The sequence below is a fragment of the Oncorhynchus gorbuscha genome, linkage group LG17 (assembly GCF_021184085.1).
Source record: "Oncorhynchus gorbuscha isolate QuinsamMale2020 ecotype Even-year linkage group LG17, OgorEven_v1.0, whole genome shotgun sequence".
NCBI lineage: Eukaryota > Metazoa > Chordata > Actinopteri > Salmoniformes > Salmonidae > Oncorhynchus > Oncorhynchus gorbuscha.
In genome coordinates, this window is record NC_060189.1 from 8,233,616 (window position 1) to 8,254,027 (window position 20,412).

At 44.0% G+C, this 20,412-nt stretch overlaps 1 protein-coding gene across 1 annotated transcript in view; it reads right to left on the reverse strand.

Annotated features, from left to right (window-relative positions):
- The window catches only part of mdga2a (MAM domain containing glycosylphosphatidylinositol anchor 2a), a 205,828-nt gene that overhangs the window by 141,659 nt on the left and 43,757 nt on the right, over positions 1-20,412 (reverse strand). The window contains exon 2 of the mRNA XM_046309248.1: positions 8,758-8,897. Within this exon, the coding sequence (XP_046165204.1) occupies positions 8,758-8,897 (140 nt within the window). The remainder of the gene's footprint in view (positions 1-8,757; positions 8,898-20,412) is intronic.

A 20,412-nucleotide genomic window follows, 5' to 3' on the forward strand; every position in this document is an offset into this window, starting at 1 on the left:
ACAATTGATCTTGGACTCTGACTGTGTGTGTGTGTGTGTGTGTGTGTGTGTGTGTGTGTGTGTGTGTGTGTGTGTGTGTGTGTGTGTGTGTGTGTGTGTGTGTGTGTGTGTGTGTGTGTGTGTGTGTGTGTGTGTGTGTGTGTGTGTGTGTGTGTGTGTGTGTGTGTGTGTGTGTGTGTGTGTGTGTGTGTGTGTGTCTGAGGAGAGAGGAAGGTGCATCAGTGTGTAATTAACTAACTAACTTACTAACTTAATGTACCGAAGCAAGGGATGATATAACAAGGTTCTGTCTGCTACACCCTTTCGCTCCCCTCTCACTCTCCCTCCCTCCTGTCCTTTCCATATCAAAATAAGGGAGAGTGGAGGAGGATGAGAGGAAGAGACAGGGTGGAGGAGGAAGACAGGAAGAGACAGGGTGGAGGAGGAAGACAGGAAGAGACAGGGTGGAGGAGGAAGACAGGAAGAGACAGGGTGGAGGAGGAAGACAAGAAGAGACAGCGTGGAGGAGGAAGACAAGAAGAGACAGCGTGGAGGAGGAAGACAGGAAGAGACAGGGTGGAGGAGGAAGACAAGAAGAGACAGGGTGGAGGAGGAAGACAAGAAGAGACAGCGTGGAGGAGGAAGACAGGAAGAGACAGGGTGGAGGAGGAAGACAAGAAGAGACAGCGTGGAGGAGGAAGACAGGAAGAGACAGCGTGGAGGAGGAAGACAGGAAGAGACAGCGTGGAGGAGGAAGACAGGAAGAGACAGCGTGGAGGAGGAAGACAGGAAGAGACAGGGTGGAGGAGGAAGACAAGAAGAGACAGGGTGGAGGAGGAAGACAAGAAGAGGAAGGAGGAAGACAGGAAGAGACAGGGTGGAGGAGGAAGACAGAAGAGACAGCGTGGAGGAGGAAGACAGGAAGAGACAGCGTGGAGGAGGAAGACAGGAAGAGACAGCGTGGAGGAGGAAGACAGGAAGAGACAGCGTGGAGGAGGAAGACAAGAAGAGACAGCGTGGAGGAGGAAGACAGGAAGAGACAGGGTGGAGGAGGAAGACAGGAAGAGACAGCGTGGAGGAGGAAGGCAGGAAAAGATAGTGCAGTGCTGCTTAAACTGGGAGGATATGGCAGAGGAAGGGCTAAAGTCAGAGACTCCACTTGAGCTTCCTGCACAAAAGGGTAATCCTCCCCATAATGTGGGGTGTCTTTTGAACTATTGAACACTTTGGAGTTTCAAACGGCTTCTTGGAGAGAATGTTAACATGTTTTACTTCCTTGTCACTGCAGACTTCACACACCCACTCAAACATTAGCACCTTCAGAATACTAAACCCCACTGCTCTAGAGAGACAGGATATCTTGGTGGGGAGTGACTGACTACATACCAATTCACAATCCATTACTGCACTGTCAGTAGTACGCTGGTGTTGAACTTTGTTCTGTCTGAGACGTGTAACGCTTTAGTTTACATCGCAAACGCCACTCCACAAAAAGCCATACTCAATAGGAAATGGTAGAATCTGGTGTGGATAGACAAAATGTCTATCTCAACCAGTATCAAGTCCGTGAAATGAGTATGCTGCTGTGGACATTGAAACAGAGCCCATGTCCATGTTCCAATCAGAGCCCATGTTCCAATCAGAGCTCATGTCCAAGTTCCAATCAGAGCCCATGTTCCAATCAGAGCCCATGTCCATGTTCCAATCAGAGCCCATGTCCATGTTCCAATCAGAGCCCATGTCCATGTTCCAATCAGAGCCCATGTCCATGTTCCAATCAGAGCCCATGTCTATGTTCCAATCAGAGCCCATGTCTATGTTCCAATCAGAGCCCATGTCTATGTTCCAATCAGAGCCCATGTCTATGTTCCAATCAGAGCCCATGTCCATGTTCCAATCAGAGCCCATGTCCATGTTCCAATCAGAGCTTATGTACCAATCAGAGCCCATGCCCATGTTCCAATCAGAGCCCATGTACCAATCAGAGCCCATGCCCCAATCAGAGCCCACGCTCCAATCAGAGCACATGTCCATGTTCCAATCAGAGCCCATGTCCATGTTCCAATCAGAGCCCATGTTCCAATCAGAGCCCATTTTCCAATCAGAGCCCATGTTCCAATCAGAGCCCATGTCTATGTTCCAATCAGAGCAAATCAAAATCAAATCAAATGTATTTATATAGCCCTTCGTACATCAGCTGATATCTCAAAGTGCTGTACAGAAACCCAGCCTATAACCCCAAACAGCAAGCAATGCAGGTGTAGAAGCACGTGTCTATGTTCCAATCACAGCCCATGTCTATGTTCCAATCAGAGCACATGTCTATGTTCCAATCAGAGCCGATGTCTATGTTCCAATCAGAGCCCATGTCCATGTTCCAATCAGAGCCCATGTCCATGTTCCAATCAGAGCCCATGTCCATGTTCCAATCAGAGCCCATGTCTATGTTCCAATCAGAGCCCATGTTCCAATCAGAGCCCATGTCTATGTTCCAATCACAGCCCATGTCTATGTTCCAATCAGAGCCCATGTCTATGTTCCAATCAGAGCCCATGTCTATGTTCCAATCAGAGCCCATGTTCCAATCAGAGCCCATGTCTATGTTCCAATCAGAGCACATGTCCATGTTCCAATCAGAGCCCATGTCTATGTTCCAATCAGACCTCATGTACTTCGTACAGTAGAATGTGTGCCCAATACATTACCTCGGCTGTGTCCGAATACTCGTATTCAGTAACCATTTTGGATATGCGTAAATTGAACGTTTTACAGTATGTGAAATTTAAAAAATGTAGTGATGTCATATCTGCTTATCTGTCTCTTATCTGCTTGTCATCTGTCAGAATTCACAGCATGCTATTGAAGAAAGGAATTGGCTTTTAAGACCCACGTGTGTTTTACTACAGCTGATAATCAGATAAGATACCAAAATGAAGGAATGGAGGGAAACAATGCAATTGCGCATTAGATTAAGAATGATCAGTATGGGTGAGTCTACTATGTTGATATTTGTTTATTACCACATACAATTTTTAACATACTGTTTACAAAAAAGGTATGTAGTGTGATTAGTAATTTGTATAGGCAAGACTGACATGGCCTCTATGTTCCGAAGTCCATACCAGCATATACTTAGAATGCATATCCATGACGTCATTTTACATAGTATGCTGAAACAGAACAGCACGCTACATTCAAATCAAAATTAAATTAAATTGTATTTGTCACATGCGCCGTACATAACAGATGTAGACCTTACAGTGAAATGCTTACTTACAAGCCCTAAACAACAATGCAGTTTAAGAAAATACCCACACAAAAAAAAGAGATAGATTATCAAGTAATTAAAGAGCAGCAGTAAATAGCAATAGCGGGGCTACATACAGGGGGGCACCGGTACAGACTCAATGTACGGGGGCATCAGTTTCAAGGTAATATGTACATGTAGGTAGAGTTATTCAAGTGACTATGCATAGACAATAACAGAGAATAGCAGCAGCGTAGAAGAGGGTGGGGGCAATGAAAATAGTCTGGGTTGCCATTTGATTAGCTGCTTGGGAGTCTTATGGATTGGAGGTAGAAGCTGTTAAGAAGCATTTTGTACCTAGATTTGGCACTCCGGCACCTGTTGCCGTGCGGTAGCAGAGAGAACAGTCTATGACTAGGGTGGCTGGAGTCTTTGACAATCTTTAGGGCCTTCCTCTGACACTGCCTGGTATAGAGGTCCTGGATGGCAGGAAACTTGGCCCCAGTGATGTACTGGACCATGCGCACTACTCACTGCCATACCAGACAGTGATGCAACCAGTCATGATGCTCTCGATGGTGCAGTTTTAGAACCTTTTGAGGATCTGAGGACCCATGCCAAATCTTTTCAGTCTCCTGAGGGGGAATAGATTGTGTTGTGCCCTCTTCACAACAGTCTTGGTGTGTTTGGACCATGTTACTTTGTTGGTGATGTGGACACCAAGGAACTTGAAGCTCTCAACCTGCTCCACTACAGCCTCGTCAATGAGAATGGGGGCGTGCTCGGTCCTCCTTTTCCTGTAGTCCATGATCATCTCCTTTGCCTTGATCACGTTGAGGGAGAGGTTGTTGTCCTGCCACCACACGGCCAGGTCAAGACTTGAAAAGTAGCTTGGTTTGTTGTCTTCCTGTATTGAACACAGACAGACCCGTCTTCAATGATCGATTATTAACGTTTAAAAATAGCAAAAGTTGTATTACAAAAGTAGTTTGAAATATTTTGGCAAAGTTTACAGGCAACTTTTGAAATATTTTGTAGTGACGTTGCGCAATTTGGAAGCTGTTTTTTTTCTGGATCAAACGCGCCAAATAAATGGACATTTTGGATATATATGGACGGAATTAATCGAACAAAAGGACCAATTGTGATGTTTATGGGACATATTGGAGGGCCAACAAAAGAAGCTCGTCAAAGGTAAAGCATGTTTTATATTTTATTTCTGCGTTGTATGTCGCGCCTGCAGGGTTGAAATATGCTACCCTCTTTGCTTACTGTTGTGCTATCATCAGATAATAGCTTCTTATACTTTCGCCGAAAAGCCTTTTTAAAATATAACATGTTGGCTGGATTCACAACGAGTGTAGCTTTAATTTAGTATCTTACATGTGTGATTTAATGAAAGTTTGATTTTTACATAATTTATTTGAATTTGCCGCGCTGCATTTTCCCTGGCTTTTGGCAGAGTGGGACGCAAGCATCCCCTATACCATAAAAAGTTAACTGACTTGCATACTTTAATAAAGGTAAAATAGCGGGATTTCTGATAAGCTTCCAGGTTAGAGTCCCGCTCCTTGAAAGCGGCAGCTCTACCCTTTAGCTCAGTGTGAATGTTGCCTGTAATCCATGGCTTCTGGTTGGGGTATGTACGTACAGTCACTGTGGAGATGCACTTATTGATGAAGCCAGTGACTGATGTGGTGTACTATTCAATGACATCAGAAGAATCCAGGAACATATTCCAGTCTGTGCAGCAAAACAGTCCTGTAGTTTAGCATCCGTTTCATCTGACCACTGGTGCTTCCTGCTTTAATTTTTGCTTGTAAGCTGGAATCAGGAGGATAGAATAATGGTCAGATTTGACGAATGGAGGGTGAGGGAGAGCTTGTACTTGTCTCGGTGTGTGGAGTAAAGGTGGTCTAGAATTGTTTTCCCTCTGGTTGCACATGTAACATGCTGATAGAAATGAGGTAAAACTGATTTAAATTTCACTACATTATAGTGGCAGGGTAGCCTAGTGGTTAGAGAGTTGGACTAGGTTGCAAGTTCAAACCCCCGAGCTGACAACGTACAAATATGTCATTCTGTCCCTGAACAGGCAGTTAACCCATCATTGAAAATAAGAATTTGTTCTTAGTTGACTTGCCTAGTTAAATAAATACAAATTAAGGTGAGCAAAACCAGTTGTTGTTTACATATATGCATAGGCCCCTGCCCCGTTTCTTACCAGAGGCTGCTGTTCTATCCTGCCGATAGAGTGTATAACCCGCCAGCAGTATGTTCTTAATGTTGTCGTTAAGCCACGACTCCGTGAAACATGAGATATTACAGTTTTTAGTGTTCCGTTGGTAGGATATACGTGCTTCCAGTTCATCCCATGTATTTTCCAGCGCTGGAATGTTAGCTACCAGATCTTTTCCCGCGAAATCTTTCCTTCTCCAGCGAATGACGGGGATCTGTTCGTGCTCGTGTGTCTGGAGTATATCCCTCCCATCCGACTCATTGAAGAAAAACTCTGTGGCTAATCTGTGGTGAGTAATCGCAGTACCTGATGTCCAGAAGTTTTTTTTCGGTCACAAGAGACGGTAGCTGCAACATTATGTACAAAACAAGTTAAAAACAACCCAGGATTTTTTTTTGCCTTGTTGGTTAAGAGCCGATAAGAGGGCAGCCACCCCCTCCAGCGTCAGACTGGGCAAGAAGTGCACTTCCCAGTAGTATGCTAGTGAGGACATTGAAACAGAAAAGCATGCTACATTCCCAGTAGTCTACTAGTGAGGACATTGAAACAGAAAAGCATGCTACATTCCCAGTAGTCTACTAGTGAAGACATTGAAACAGAAAAGCATGCTACATTCCCAGTAGTCTACTAGTGAAGACATTGAAACAGAAAAGCATGCTACATTCCCAGTAGTCTACTAGTGAGGACATTGAAACAGAAAAGCATGCTACATTCCCAGTAGTCTACTAGTGAGGACATTGAAACAGAAAAGCATGCTACATTCCCAGTAGTCTACTAGTGTGGACATTGAAACAGAAAAGCATGCTACATTCCCAGTAGTAGTATGCTACTGTCTCCTGAAGCAAATATACAACAACTATCCATAACATTATTCCCAATAGTATTTGGCCTTTTAAAAAGTATTCTCCAGAGCCCATTTAGACTGGCACACCAATTAACGGGATAAAACATGAAGGGCCATTAGCGCTCATTAGTCTGACGATGTGTCAGCGACTGGAACAGATACCACCGACAGATCAATAGAGCCACCACTACCAGTCATGGCATGTGTCACTTTGATTATGTCCCGATCTGAACACAGCTGAACACAGAGTCCTGGGCTGCAATCGTCTAGTTTTGTCTGAATGAAAGTAAATCTTTCACTGGCCACGACTTCATGGCGTTATACTGTATGATCTGTTATGATCGTGTCCTGAGCTAAACACAGTCATGGGTTGCAATCGTCTAGTTTTGTCTGAATGACAGTAAATTGTTGGGGCAGATTTAGCACCAAAACCCACATGGTCTAACACTGCACTTTGGAGGAGGTCAAAACATTTGGGGCTCCATTTTACACATGCATGGAGCCAGGCCCATCCAAAGACCCCTCCTAAAACTATATTATCTGTTGTCTCTCTGGAACATCCTAGAAAAAACTCCCTATGTTGAAGTTCCATTCAAACAAATAGACAAAAGCCTAATCATATATTTAAATCTATTGCAACAGTACAAAAGTGCAACCTAGTACAAAATGTCTTGAAGCAAATGTCGATGGAACCTACTCTTCTGGAAAAGAGAGATTATAATGCTCATCACTGAGGGTAAAAAAAAAGCATTCTCAATCTCGCGTCTGTAGCAAAAAAGTGTGGAAAGTGTGGAATGAACATATAATTTGACCTAGCTAGAACAGCAGAGTCTAGAACAGCAGAGTCTACAACATCAGAGTCTACAACAGCAGAGAATAACAATATTCTTGGCATTATGGCTCTGTGCCTCTGGCTGGCACACCCCTGGCTTTAGCAGGCTAACACTTCTGTCAGTTGGGGGACAAGGCAGTCGATGCCACGGCTGGATGGTGCCCCGATGCTCCATCAGTGACGAGCCCCAGAAGCCAAGCTCTGGAAATCTACAGCGTGTTTAAAGTCCATCCACCCAATGAAATGGTGTTATAGTTTAGTACCCGGTTTCATTGTAAGCCGCCATGGTGCCATCGCTCTGTGGTCAAATAGGTTGGACAATTGGACCTCAGTCAATTCATTACTGTGGAACTGTACTGTAATATAGTGGAGATGAATGAAACCATCTGTCATCAGGGTCCTAGCACATCACATACACAATCCTACAACAAAACATCCCACCCTCAGTGACCCCACCCCCCATCTTCATCATCCACTGTCTCAACTCCATGTATGCCTTTACCATTCATTCACTTAACTATGCTGAGTAATAAAAGATGACTATCACACGCATTCATGAAGACTCCATGAGAAATGTAGTATGCACTCGTTTTTTCCAGCTCTCTCTCGCTTTTAGTGTAAATGTTTTATTCCCTGGGTAGTTCTGTAGTAGAGAACATCTGATGATTTCTCCTGTGGCCGTTTTCACCCCAATGGGGAGCTCCTCTTCACTCGGTCTGATTGCACTCATTTGCACATGGAAAGACCCGGACAGAACAGCGTGCCGCGACCTAAAGAGGCCTTGCGACTGAGAGTGCTTGATGACGCGCTGCCACTCAGCTCCGGCAAATTTATGGCAGAGTGGAGTGGAAGTCTAAGAGGTGGAGAATTTTACAGGAGCCGTACAAATAGAAATGCTAGTTACCATGGCAACTTGACTGGTACACCCTTTGAGCAACGTTGACTTAAATTAGTGTCTGATCTAGTAATTCTAATTCCCCCCAAAAAAATTGTTGCCCTTTTTCTCCCCCATTTCGTGATATTCAATTGCTAGTTACTGTCTTGTCTCATTCAAGTACGGACTCGAGAGAGGCGAAGGTCAAGAGCAGTGCACAACCCAACCAAGCGCACTGCTTCTTGTCACAATGCCCACATAATCCAGAAGCCAGCCTCACCAATGTGTCGGAGGAAACGGCGTACACCAGGCAACCGTGTCAGCATGCAATGCGCCCGGCCCGCCACAGGAGTCGCTAGTGTGCAATGGGACAAGGATATCCCTGCCGGCCAAACCCGGACAACGCTGGGCCAATTGTGCGCTGCCCCATGCGTCTCTCGGTCGCTGCCAGCTGCGACAGAGCCTGGACTCAAATCCAGAATCTCTAGTGGCAAAGCTAGCACTACGATGCAGTGCCTTAGACCACTGTACCACTCAGGAGGCCAAGTAACTCAAATTCTATGCTCAGACCACGGCAACTTGACTGGTACAGTCACGGGTAAACTCAATATTGTCGCTGGTCCATCCATCACAAAAGGTTAAGTTGAATGGTAATGTCCGTTCCAGTCATTCTAGTGATATGGCACAGACAAGGCTGTACGTCAGTCAACTGGATCTGGGGATAGTGCAGTGAGGATCTCACCTGAGGTCGAGGGTGGCCCGAGACCAGACAGGCTAGCTCCAGGGTCTCTCCCTCCCGGATGGTGTAGACGCGTTCGGTATAGCGCTCCTCCTCGACGTTGCATGCATGGCCAGAATGGATGATTCGGACTGTAGGAGGTGCTGTTGAGGAAGAAAATATCAAATAAATTAAATGTCAGGTTCAATGAGAAACACAGATGTAACTGGTCATATCAATGCTTTTCAATAAGGTATAAAAGTGGTTTATATGACAATCGATGAAATATAAACACATCTGGAGACCTTTTTTGGTGACAGGCTTTTGACACGACAGCGTCACGGTGGCTAGCGAGCGGTGGCTAATTATCTGTGAACAACTTCAACTAGCTAGCTAACGAACTAACTGTGGGATAACAATTCAGATATGTAAAGTTAATTAGCTACTGCAATGCTCTTTGACAGCAAATGTAAATCTGGCTAGTCTATTCACTGATGTTTACATTTTGATGTTTGTTTTGTCTCCAATTTCCAAGTGAGTAGAAGGGGCACAATGTGTTGTGTGCGTCACAGTTCTCCGTCTGGGTAGTTGTTGTTGCCAATGCTAGTTTTCCAAGTTATCAAGTGTATATTTATTGAAATTGAAATTGGAGAACACTGGTCAAACGTCACAACACCTTCTATACTGCTTCTAAACACTGTGTTTCCATTCATCCACATGGCTACCACCAAAAATATAGAGAAGATGACCTATTATTTTTGTTTTCGTAAGGACCCCAAAAAGGTTGGTTGAGAGTAACCACCCATACGTAGAATCTAGCTCATTATAAAAATCTTCTCCAGTTCCTAGAGGGGAAATCTTTGAGGACAGAGCATCACAATATTCAGTGCTGTTTGATTAGAGTATAATGAAGCCCGTTTCGTTGTTGTGTTTTCTATACTCAGATATGGAAAGCTGTGAAAGCCTGTTTGCAGATGAAAAGAGAGGTTGCAAGAGACTAAGGGTATATCCTATATGCCATGGGTTATATGTGTAGGCCTACCTACAGTATGTTAGCAAAAATGTTAGCAAAATCACACACAATGTATAGACCTGTTACAGTTGGAGCAGGCCAACCCTGCAGGAGGTGTGTGAGTGTTCTGTTTTTTTAAAGCATGGATTTAACCAGGCAAGTCAGTTAAGAAAAAATGAATATTTACAATGACGGCCTACCCCATCCAAACCCGGACTCTGCTGGGCCAATATTGTGCTTCCGCCCTCTGGGAGACCCAATCAGGGCGATACAGCTTGGATTTAAACCAGGTACTGTAATGATGCCTCTTGCACTGAGATGCAGTGCCTTAGACCGCTGCGCCACTCGGGGAGCTAAATAACTTTTATTCCAGCCTAGCAATAACACACCCGATTCAACTTATCAAAATAAATGAGTTGATAATCAACTGTGCTATTGCTGGGTGGGTATAGAAGTCTGCTCACCCAGTAGATCAGGGATCAGTGGAGAAAGGTTGGTCACCCAGTAGATCAGGGATCAGTGGAGAAAGGTTGGTCACCCAGTAGATCAGGGATCAGTGGAGAAAGGTTGGTCACCCAGTAGATCAGGGATCAGTGGAGAAAGGTTGGTCACCCAGTAGATCAGGGATCAGTGGAGAAAGGTTGGTCACCCAGTAGATCAGGGATCAGTGGAGAAAGGTTGGTCACCCAGTAGATCAGGGATCAGTGGAGAAAGGTTGGTCACCCAGTAGATCAGGGATCAGTGGAGAAAGGTTGGTCACCCAGTAGATCAGGGATCACCCAGTAGATCCAGGGATCATTGGAGAAAGGTTGGTCACCCAGTAGATCAGGGATCATTGGAGAAAGGTTGGTCACCCAGTAGATCAGGGATCATTGGAGAAAGGTTGGTCACCCAGTAGATCAGGGATCAGTGGAGAAAGGTTGGTCACCCAGTAGATCAGGGATCAGTGGAGTAGAAGGTTGGTCACCCAGTAGATCAGGGATCAGTGGAGAAAGGTTGGTCACCCAGTAGATCAGGGATCAGTAGATCAGGGAGTGGAGAAAGGTTGGTCACCCAGTAGATCAGGGATCAGTGGAGAAAGGTTGGTCACCCAGTAGATCAGGGATCAGTGGGATCACCCAGTAGATGGATCAGTGGAGAAAGGTTGGTCACCCAGTAGATCAGGGATCAGTGGAGAAAGGTTGGTCACCCAGTAGATCAGGGATCAGTGGAGAAAGGTTGGTCACCCAGTAGATCAGGGATCAGTGGAGAAAGGTTGGTCACCCAGTAGATCAGGGATCAGTGGAGAAAGGTTGGTCACCCAGTAGATCAGGGATCAGTGGAGAAAGGTTGGTCACCCAGTAGATCAGGGATCATTGGAGAAAGGTTGGTCACCCAGTAGATCAGGGATCAGTGGAGAAAGGTTGGTCACCCAGTAGATCAGGGATCAGTGGAGAAAGGTTGGTCACCGCTGGTATGGATTTATTTCTGTTCACCTGAAATAATGCTTTAGTACTAATAACCTACTTGTTACCACGCAGTTATCTATTTTTGTTTAGAGTAACATGTCTAATCTTTAAATACCAGTTCACTTATTTGTACATTTTGAAGTGATGAAGTATTGATTCTTTGAATTGAAGAAATCTTTAAAACTGTTTTTAATTGTTAAACTATTATGCAAAATGAACTAGTGTCAATGTTGATTCATCACAATCCTGCAACAAAGAGGGGAAGTTATGGGTTATGGGGGTTATGTCTGTAATGTGTCTTTGTGCTGTGTTCTCAAATCAACATTTCCTTTTTGTTGCAAGATCACCAATCTGTTTGATTTGATTGTCACTCTCTCTCAGTAGATCAGCTGTGTAAATCCATTTTTGCAGCTTATCATATGTAATGCATCACCAATACAGTATGATGGAATTACTGGCCTTATGGGCATCTGTCATCTGAAGCAGAGCATGGCTAAACTCACACATTGAGAACATACAGCTCAACGTGCAAACAATTAAAAATTATACCAGTAGACAACGTATATGAGGCAAACTATATACCGAGTTTTGTATATTGCGAGTTTTGTTGAAATGTTTTGCCCTCACGCACTGTTTACTCCTAACGCACTGATCTGCTGAGCACCTTTTGGAGCGCCGCCCTAGCAAGGCATTTGATTGGTTTGACGTGTTGAGAGGCGTCACTGATTTACACTGGGTTCTGACCCCTCTTTAGATGATTTCTGACATGGAACTTCAGGGTTCGTGACGAGGCTACAGTCCATAAAACTAGCATGTAGAAACAGTGAAATAAACAGAGGTATGGCTAAAGACACAGTCCATATAACTAGGGCAATTAATTTTTCTTCTGTTCAGGAAAAACGTCTGCCTCTGCTGATTCACACAATGTTACCCGGGTGCAGTACCCTGCATTTCCCCGGCTGATGTAAAGCACAGACTATTTGAGAGGAGCAAGATGTATGCAATAAACCAAGGATATTATTCATCTTTAGAAACGAGAGATAAAAAATAATAACCTTATCTTATTAGACTTCACAAAGTTGTGCACGGGAGACTGACGAGCCGGGATGTTTCCAATATTGATCCCCCCCATATGAACAGCCAGAACTGAAGCCTTCAGTATCACAGAGCTGGAGCTTCAATGATATACTCATGAGTCATTCCCCCAAGTAGCTTGAAATTAATGTAATTTTCTACTATCCTTATTGAGGTAGCCTCCTATCGTGCAGAGTAGAGTAGTTCATTGCAATGTGTTTGAAATGTGCTGTTTGAAATGAAAATAATGGATGTAATGTTGAGAATATTGGGAGGCCATAATGCAACATAAGAACATTTTTGAGTCGGGAAAATTAATTTATACTCATATTGGGGGGGGGGGGGTTATGGTAATTAAAAAGCATAGGCCCAAAATAGCTAATGAGCTAAAGGTTAAGGCTGTTCCATCAGATTGCACAACAAAGGGAAAAACTTAAAGTATTGTACTTCCTGTGTGCCAGCTGCCTGCAATGTACCCTGACCTACTTTTCTATTGTCTATTTTTAGAGAATGAGTCTCTTCCCCCCTCCCCACCCCCACATGACTCTGCTAATGTGGCCATCCTGTGATGTCAGTCTTCTCGGTAGCATGCCTCACCAAAATATGGCCCCATAGGATGACAATGACGTGGGTATCCATTTTCTTGGTTCAGTGAGTAGCATATGTTCAGGGTTTAACATATGGAAACACTTCTCGTGTGTGGATTTGAATAGAATAAAATGACCTCGGAGAAAAGAGGCAAACAATTTGGACGTGTGTTCATGTAGCCTGCGTTCGCCCACATAAAAAAATACTAAAGATTACTATAGTACTTCCTATAAAAATCTACAGAATGCTGTTGTAAACGTTTGTATACTGTAGAATACTATACTCCACACTGAAGGATCTCTCAATCGTATATTGCTTACTAAATCATTTTTATATCGATTGGGCTGCTAGCTAGCTTTACTGCTAGCTGCTAGCTTCACTGCTAGCTGCTAGCTTCACTGCTAGCTGCTAGCTTCACTGCTAGCTGCTAGCTTCACTGCTAGCTGCTAGCTTCGTCAATGCTGTTTTGATTTGAGCTGTCCTTGGGGAGCTCATGCCGGGGATTTCCTCTGAGGTTCTCCCTCGATTGTGTAGTGCTTACTATATAATTGTGTAGTATGCTATACTCCACACTGTAGTATCCCTTGATTTATTTGACTATTTAAAAACTCAATACAACCACAAATGTGGATACAACGCATTTAGAGATTTGTTCGAGAATAAAACGTTTAAAAAATGTATTTAAAATATATTTCCATTGTGGCCCAACAGCTACAGTTAACCCACATGAAAAAAATACTAGAGTATACTATGGTCTAATTACTGTAGTATTACTAGATACTATAGTTTTCACTGTAGTGTTTTTGCAGACATGACTTTAGTATGCTACAGTATTTACTGTAGTGTTTTTGACGACTTGACTAGTATCCTGCATTATTTACTGTAATGTTTTTGCGGACATGACTGTAGTAACACCTGCCGACTAGGGTTAACTAAAATGGCAAAACTACACCAGTAACAGTTTACTGAGGAGAACACCTCAGTAGGAGAACACCTCAACCAGAACATAAGACTCTACACCAGTTACTGTTTAACGAAGGAGAACACCTCAACCAGAACATTAAGACTCTACACCAGTTAATGTTTAACGAGGAGAACACCTCAGTAGGAGAACACCTCAACCAGAACATTAAGACTCTACACCAGTTAATGTTTAACGAAGGAGAACACCTCAACCAGAACATTAAGACTCTACATCAGTTAATGTTTAACGAAGGAGAACACCTCAAACAGAACATTAAGACTCTACACCAGTTACTGATTAATGAGGAGAACACCTCAACCAGAACATTAAGACTCTACACCAGTTACTGTTTAATGAGGAGAACACCTCAACCAGAACTTAAGACTCTACACCAGTTACTGTTTAATGAGGAAAACACCTCAGTAGGAGAACACCTCAAACAGAACATTAAGACTCTACACCAGTTACTGTTTAATGAGGAGAACACCTCAACCAGAACATAAGACTCTACACCAGTTACTGTTTAATGAGGAGAACACCTCAACCAGAACATAAGATACACCAGTTACTGTTTAATGAGGAGAACACCTCAACCAGAACATAAGACTCTACACCAGTTACTGTTTAATGAGAACACCTCAACCAGAACATAAGACTCTACACCAGTTACTGTTTAATGAGAACACCTCAACCAGAACATAAGACTCTACACCAGTTACTGTTTAATGAGGAGAACACCTCAACCAGAACATTAAGACTCTACACCAGTTACTGTTTAATGAGGAGAACACCTCAACCAGAACATTAAGACTCTACACCAGTTACTGTTTAATGAGGAGAACACCTCGACCAGAACATTAAGACTCTACACCAGTTACTGTTTAATGAGGAGAACACCTCAACCAGAACAAATATATTTTATATTTGAGATTCTGCAAAGTAGCTACCAAACGGTTTGCTTGATGACAGTTTTGCACACTCTTGGCATTCTCTCAACCAGAACATAAGACACACAGGTTTGTGATAGGCCACCTAACACACCTTCGCAAAAAATAAACAAAAATGCATTACATCTAAACGTTAGTGATTCTAGGCCAATTAAAGGAAAACTGTACAAAGGCAGACAACTTTTTTTTGTAATTTATTTATTTTTTATCCATTTTTTCATCTCAAATGTTGTGGTATCCAATTGGTAGTTACAGTCTTGTCTCATCGCTTCAACTCCCGTACAGACTCGGGAGAGGTGAAGGTCGAGAGCCGTGTGTACTCTGAAACGCAACCCAACCAACATGCACTGCTTCTTGACAATGCCCACTTAACCCAGAAGCCAGCTGCACCAATGGGTAGGAGGATAACACTGTACACCTGGCGACCGTGTCAGCGTGCATTGTGCTTGAACCGCCACAGGAGTCACCAGTGCGCGATGGGCCAAGGACATCCCTGCCGGGCCAAACCCTCCCCAAACCCGGACGACGCTGGGCCAATTCTGCACCGCCCCATGGGTCTCCCGGTAGTGACAGAGCCTGGACTCGAACCCAGAATCTCTAGTGGACCACAGCACCACTCAGGAGGCCCAAGAAGAAACAAATTTGTTTAAACCATATAGGATTAGCTTGTTGGATAGATATAATGCACATTAACAAGAGTACACCAAAATGGCTTTGATCTGTTACTTCCACTATATAGCTTTCTGAAATACAACAGTGTTCAGCTGACCAAGTTCACAAGAGGACTAAGAACAAACAATAATGTTCTTCTGATAGTAGAAAATTAATAACAGTTAAACACTGCATTTACATAAACAGTATTTTTTTGAAATACAAATGACTTTACTTAAAGGGTCACTATCGGAGGACTCTGCCAATAAACTGCCTGGACCTTAAACCAGCAAAGCCTCTCCAAACAAACCAACTGAAAACAGTAGGAAATTATTGCAGTGGTTTTACATAATGAACATCTTGAATATTGTCACGTGAATAAACTCGGTGATCGTCAAACTGAAAACATACAATTCAGAACAGTCGACCACACTCCAAACATTTCTTCTTGGACAGCATGGTCACAAAATGGTTCATCAAAGAAATCAACCAACAGCAATGACTTACAGTCTATACACACAAAGGACCTTCCAGGTACAAAGCTCTCACGTGAGCATGACCAAGGGGTGCTTTCATACGTTTCTCTTCTCTTCTTCTTTCTGGTTTAACAGTGGTTGGCATCCAATATGTTGCATTACCACCCACAACTGGACTATAATATAAATCCATGACACTTGGTGATACAATCCATTCATTAAAAACCTACTCCCCCCTTCCACTACTTTGACCCCATCTGCTCCTGCACCATGCCAACGGCCTGGGAGAACGGGACACCAACACCCAACACACACTGTAAACCTTCTGAAGTCAAATCTTGTATACCCAAATAGTTCTCTGCAGCTGCCACCACAACATCTATATTCTGTGGTTTGTGTTTCATCTCTGTGGTACAGTTGATAACCATTGCTATGAACACTAACAAGCCAACCTTACTGAAGCATAAAGTATATCACTCGTTGGCCTATCCCTCTGTTCTGGCACAGATCTACTACTCACAGGGATCCTCTCAGAATCCCAAACCCTTGACTCATCTTCCTCTACTTTCTTCACTGTTTTAGCATATGACATATTCTGCAGTCAATACTGCCATATATTGGTAAACATAAATATACCAGGTTACTACAAAATACATTTGATTGATAGATAAACCATACTCCATGCAAAGCCAACCAAGTCTCCATTCAAGACGAGCCTCATGTCAACAACTGTCAATCATTTCCTGCCATGTATCATCTCCAGTACCTGAATCTAGAAAGACTCTTCGACTGAAGTGCATCTCTGCCCCCGCCTGCTCTTCACCCAGAGTTCCACAGTAGATAGTAGGTATCACCATCACCAGAACCAGAACCTCAATCAGTCTTGTAACTGAAGAATGTGTGACAGACTAGGAACCAAAGTTTTGGTTAGTTTCCCTGGGCCCCCATTTTAGGGGAGGATGTGCAGAAAATGTATAGAAGCACCCCTTGGTGTTCCGGCTTTGTACCTGGAAGATCATTTGTGTGTTTCGAATATAAGTTGTTGGGTTGTTTCTGTGAGCAACCATTTTGTGACCATGCTATCTTGAATATTTTGTATTTTATTTTACCTTTATTTAACTAGGCAAGTCAGTTAAGAACAAATTCTTATTTACAATGACGGCCTAGGAACAGTGGGTTAACTTCCTTGTTCAGGGGCAGAACGACAGATCACCTTGTCAGCTCGGGGATTCAATCCAGCAACATTTCAGCTACTGGCCCAACGATCTAACCACGAGGCTACCTGCCGCCCCCAAAACATGTTTGGCTTGTGGTCAATTGTTCTGCATGTGTGACAATATTGAAGATGTTCATTATGTATAGTATGTATAGTATAATAATTATGATTATTCACTTTAGTGTTTTTGAGGACATTACTGCAGTATTCACTGCAATGATATAATTTTGTTTTCAGTTGGTTTGTTTGGAGAGACTTTGCTGATTTGAGGTCCAGGCAGTTTATTGACTGAGCCCTCAAATAAAGGTGACTGTCTTCTTAAGAAATCATTTCTATTTCTACAATATCTACTGTTCATGTAAATGCAGTGGTTCACTGTTCTTTATTTTCTACAATCAAAATGACAGTATTGTTTGTCACTGTTTGTTCATCTTGTGAACTCGGCCAGCTGAATATCTGTGAGAGCACTGTTATATTTCAGAAAGCTTTCTAGTGGAAGTTAGTTATTTATCTGTCAAACAAGCAAACCTAATCCTCTAAGCTTTAAAAAACATTGTTTCTTTATATCTGCCTCTACTGTTTCCCTTTAATGGGCCTAGAACCTCTCTAAGTTTAGATGTTACAATTGTCATAAACATTTTTGCTATGTTGAGTTGTCTGGTCTGTTGCATTGCTCAGAACTGTTGACCCAACTCAATAGGTGGCCTGTCACAAACCTGTGTGTCTCATGTTCTGGTTGAGGTGTTCTCCTCATTAAACAGTAACTATCGTAGTCTGGTAGTTTTAGCTAACCCTAGTCGGCAGGTGTTACTACATTATAAACTGGGTTGTTCGAGCCCCGAATGCTGTTTGGCTGAAAGCTATGTTATATCAGACTGTATACCACGTGTATGACAAAATGTTTTACTGCTCTAATTACATTGGTAACCAGTTTATAATAGCAATAAGGCACCTCAGGGGTTTGTGGTTTATTGCCAATATACCACAGCTAAGGGCTGTATCCAGGCACTCCGTGTTGCATCTTGCATAAGAACAACCCCTTGGGCGTGACATATTGGCCAAATACCACACCCGCTCAGGCTTTATTGCTTACATTTACTACAGTCATGTTCGCAAATACACTATAGAACACTACCATCATTGTCTGCAAAAATACTACAGTGAACACTATAGTATACTACAGTCATGTCTGCAAAAACACTACAGTAAATACTATGCTAGGTTAAAAGACACATTTCAGTTGAATGCAGTCAGTTGTGTAACTGACTAGGTATCCCCCCTTTCCCTTTCCCTTATAGTACACTACAGTCATGTCCACAAAAACACTACAGTGTATATAAATATAGTAATACTACAGTATTTAGACCATAGTATTTTTTTCATGTGGATCCAAATTGAATAACTTGGATTTAAAGGCTAGTGTTTTGAGCCAGCTCAAATGTTTTTCTTCTTTCCAAGTCTGACATTCTATCAGTGCCAAGCCGTCTGTGCGGGGTTCTGGGAAGGTCCAATCATTCAAGCAGCCAGAACATGATTGGCAGTTCACTTTTGGTGCAGTCATCATGGTATAAGACTTGCTGTCTATCTCTCTGCCTCTGGCTACAACCCGTCCCTCTACCTCTGGCTACAACCCGTCCCTCTACCTCTGGCTACAACCCGTCCCTCTACCTCTGGCTACAACCCGTCCCTCTACCTCTGGCTACAACCCGTCCCTCTACCTCTGGCTACAACCCGTCCCTCTACCGCTGGCTACAACCCGTCCCTCTACCGCTGGCTACAACCCGTCCCTCTACCGCTGGCTACAACCCGTCCCGCTACCGCTGGCTACAACCCGTCCCGCTACCGCTGGTTACAACCCGTCCCGCTACCGCTGGCTACAACCCGTCCCGCTACCGCTGGCTACAACCCGTCCCGCTACCTCTGGCTACAACCCGTCCCGCTACCTCTGGCTACAACCCGTCCCGCTACCTCTGGCTACAACCCGTCCCGCTACCTCTGGCTACAACCCGTCCCGCTACCTCTGGCTACAACCCGTCCCTCTACCTCTGGCTACAACCCATCTCCCTACCTCTGGCTACAACCCATCTCCCTACCTCTGGCTACAACCCATCTCCCTACCTCTGGCTACAACCCATCTCCCTACCTCTGGCTACAACCCATCTCCCTACCTCTGGCTACAACCCATCTCCCTACCTCTGGCTACAACCCATCTCCCTACCTCTGGCTACAACCCATCTCCCTACCTCTGGCTACAACCCATCTCCCTACCTCTGGCTACAACCCATCTCCCTACCTCTGGCTACAACCCATCTCCCTACCTCTGGCTACAACCCATCTCCCTACCTCTGGCTACAACCCATCTCCCTACCTCTGGCTACAACCCATCTCCCTACCTCTGGCTACAACCCATCTCCCTACCTCTGGCTACAACCCATCTCCCTACCTCTGGCTACAACCCATCTCCCTACCTCTGGCTACAACCCATCTCCCTACCTCTGGCTACAACCCATCTCCCTACCTCTGGCTACAACCCATCTCCCTACCTCTGGCTACAACCCATCTCCCTACCTCTGGCTACAACCCATCTCCCTACCTCTGGCTACAACCCATCTCCCTACCTCTGGCTACAACCCATCTCCCTACCTCTGGCTACAACCCATCTCCCTACCTCTGGCTACAACCCATCTCCCTACCTCTGGCTACAACCCATCTCCCTACCTCTGGCTACAACCCATCTCCCTACCTCTGGCTACAACCCATCTCCCTACCTCTGGCTACAACCCATCTCCCTACCTCTGGCTACAACCCATCTCCCTACCTCTGGCTACAACCCATCTCTCTACCTCTGGCTACAACCCATCTCTCTACCTCTGGCTACAACCCATCTCTCTACCTCTGGCTACAACCCATCTCTCTACCTCTGACTGCAACCCATCATGGATACAGGAGAAGTTAAAAATATTTGAGGTCAAGGGATCCATGCGATGTCTTATTCATGAAGCTAGATCTGCATATGTCACTGAATCTTCAATACAGTAGCGAGATGAACTCTGCAGTAAATTGAAATTGAATGTCTGGACGAAACAGCAACATCATTGCTGAACTGAATGTGTTCATTTGCATATCAAATTCAGCTTTCAAAAGGATTTGTTTTCATTTAATTAAACACTGTCATTCGCATCTGTCATATTTTTGGTGGCGTAATTGTTGGACTCACTTCTCTGACATGAAGTGAACAGACATCTGAGTGTTTGAGAAGCAGCGGAGGGAGTGACAAACCAAGTACCAGAAGACTAATAGGGA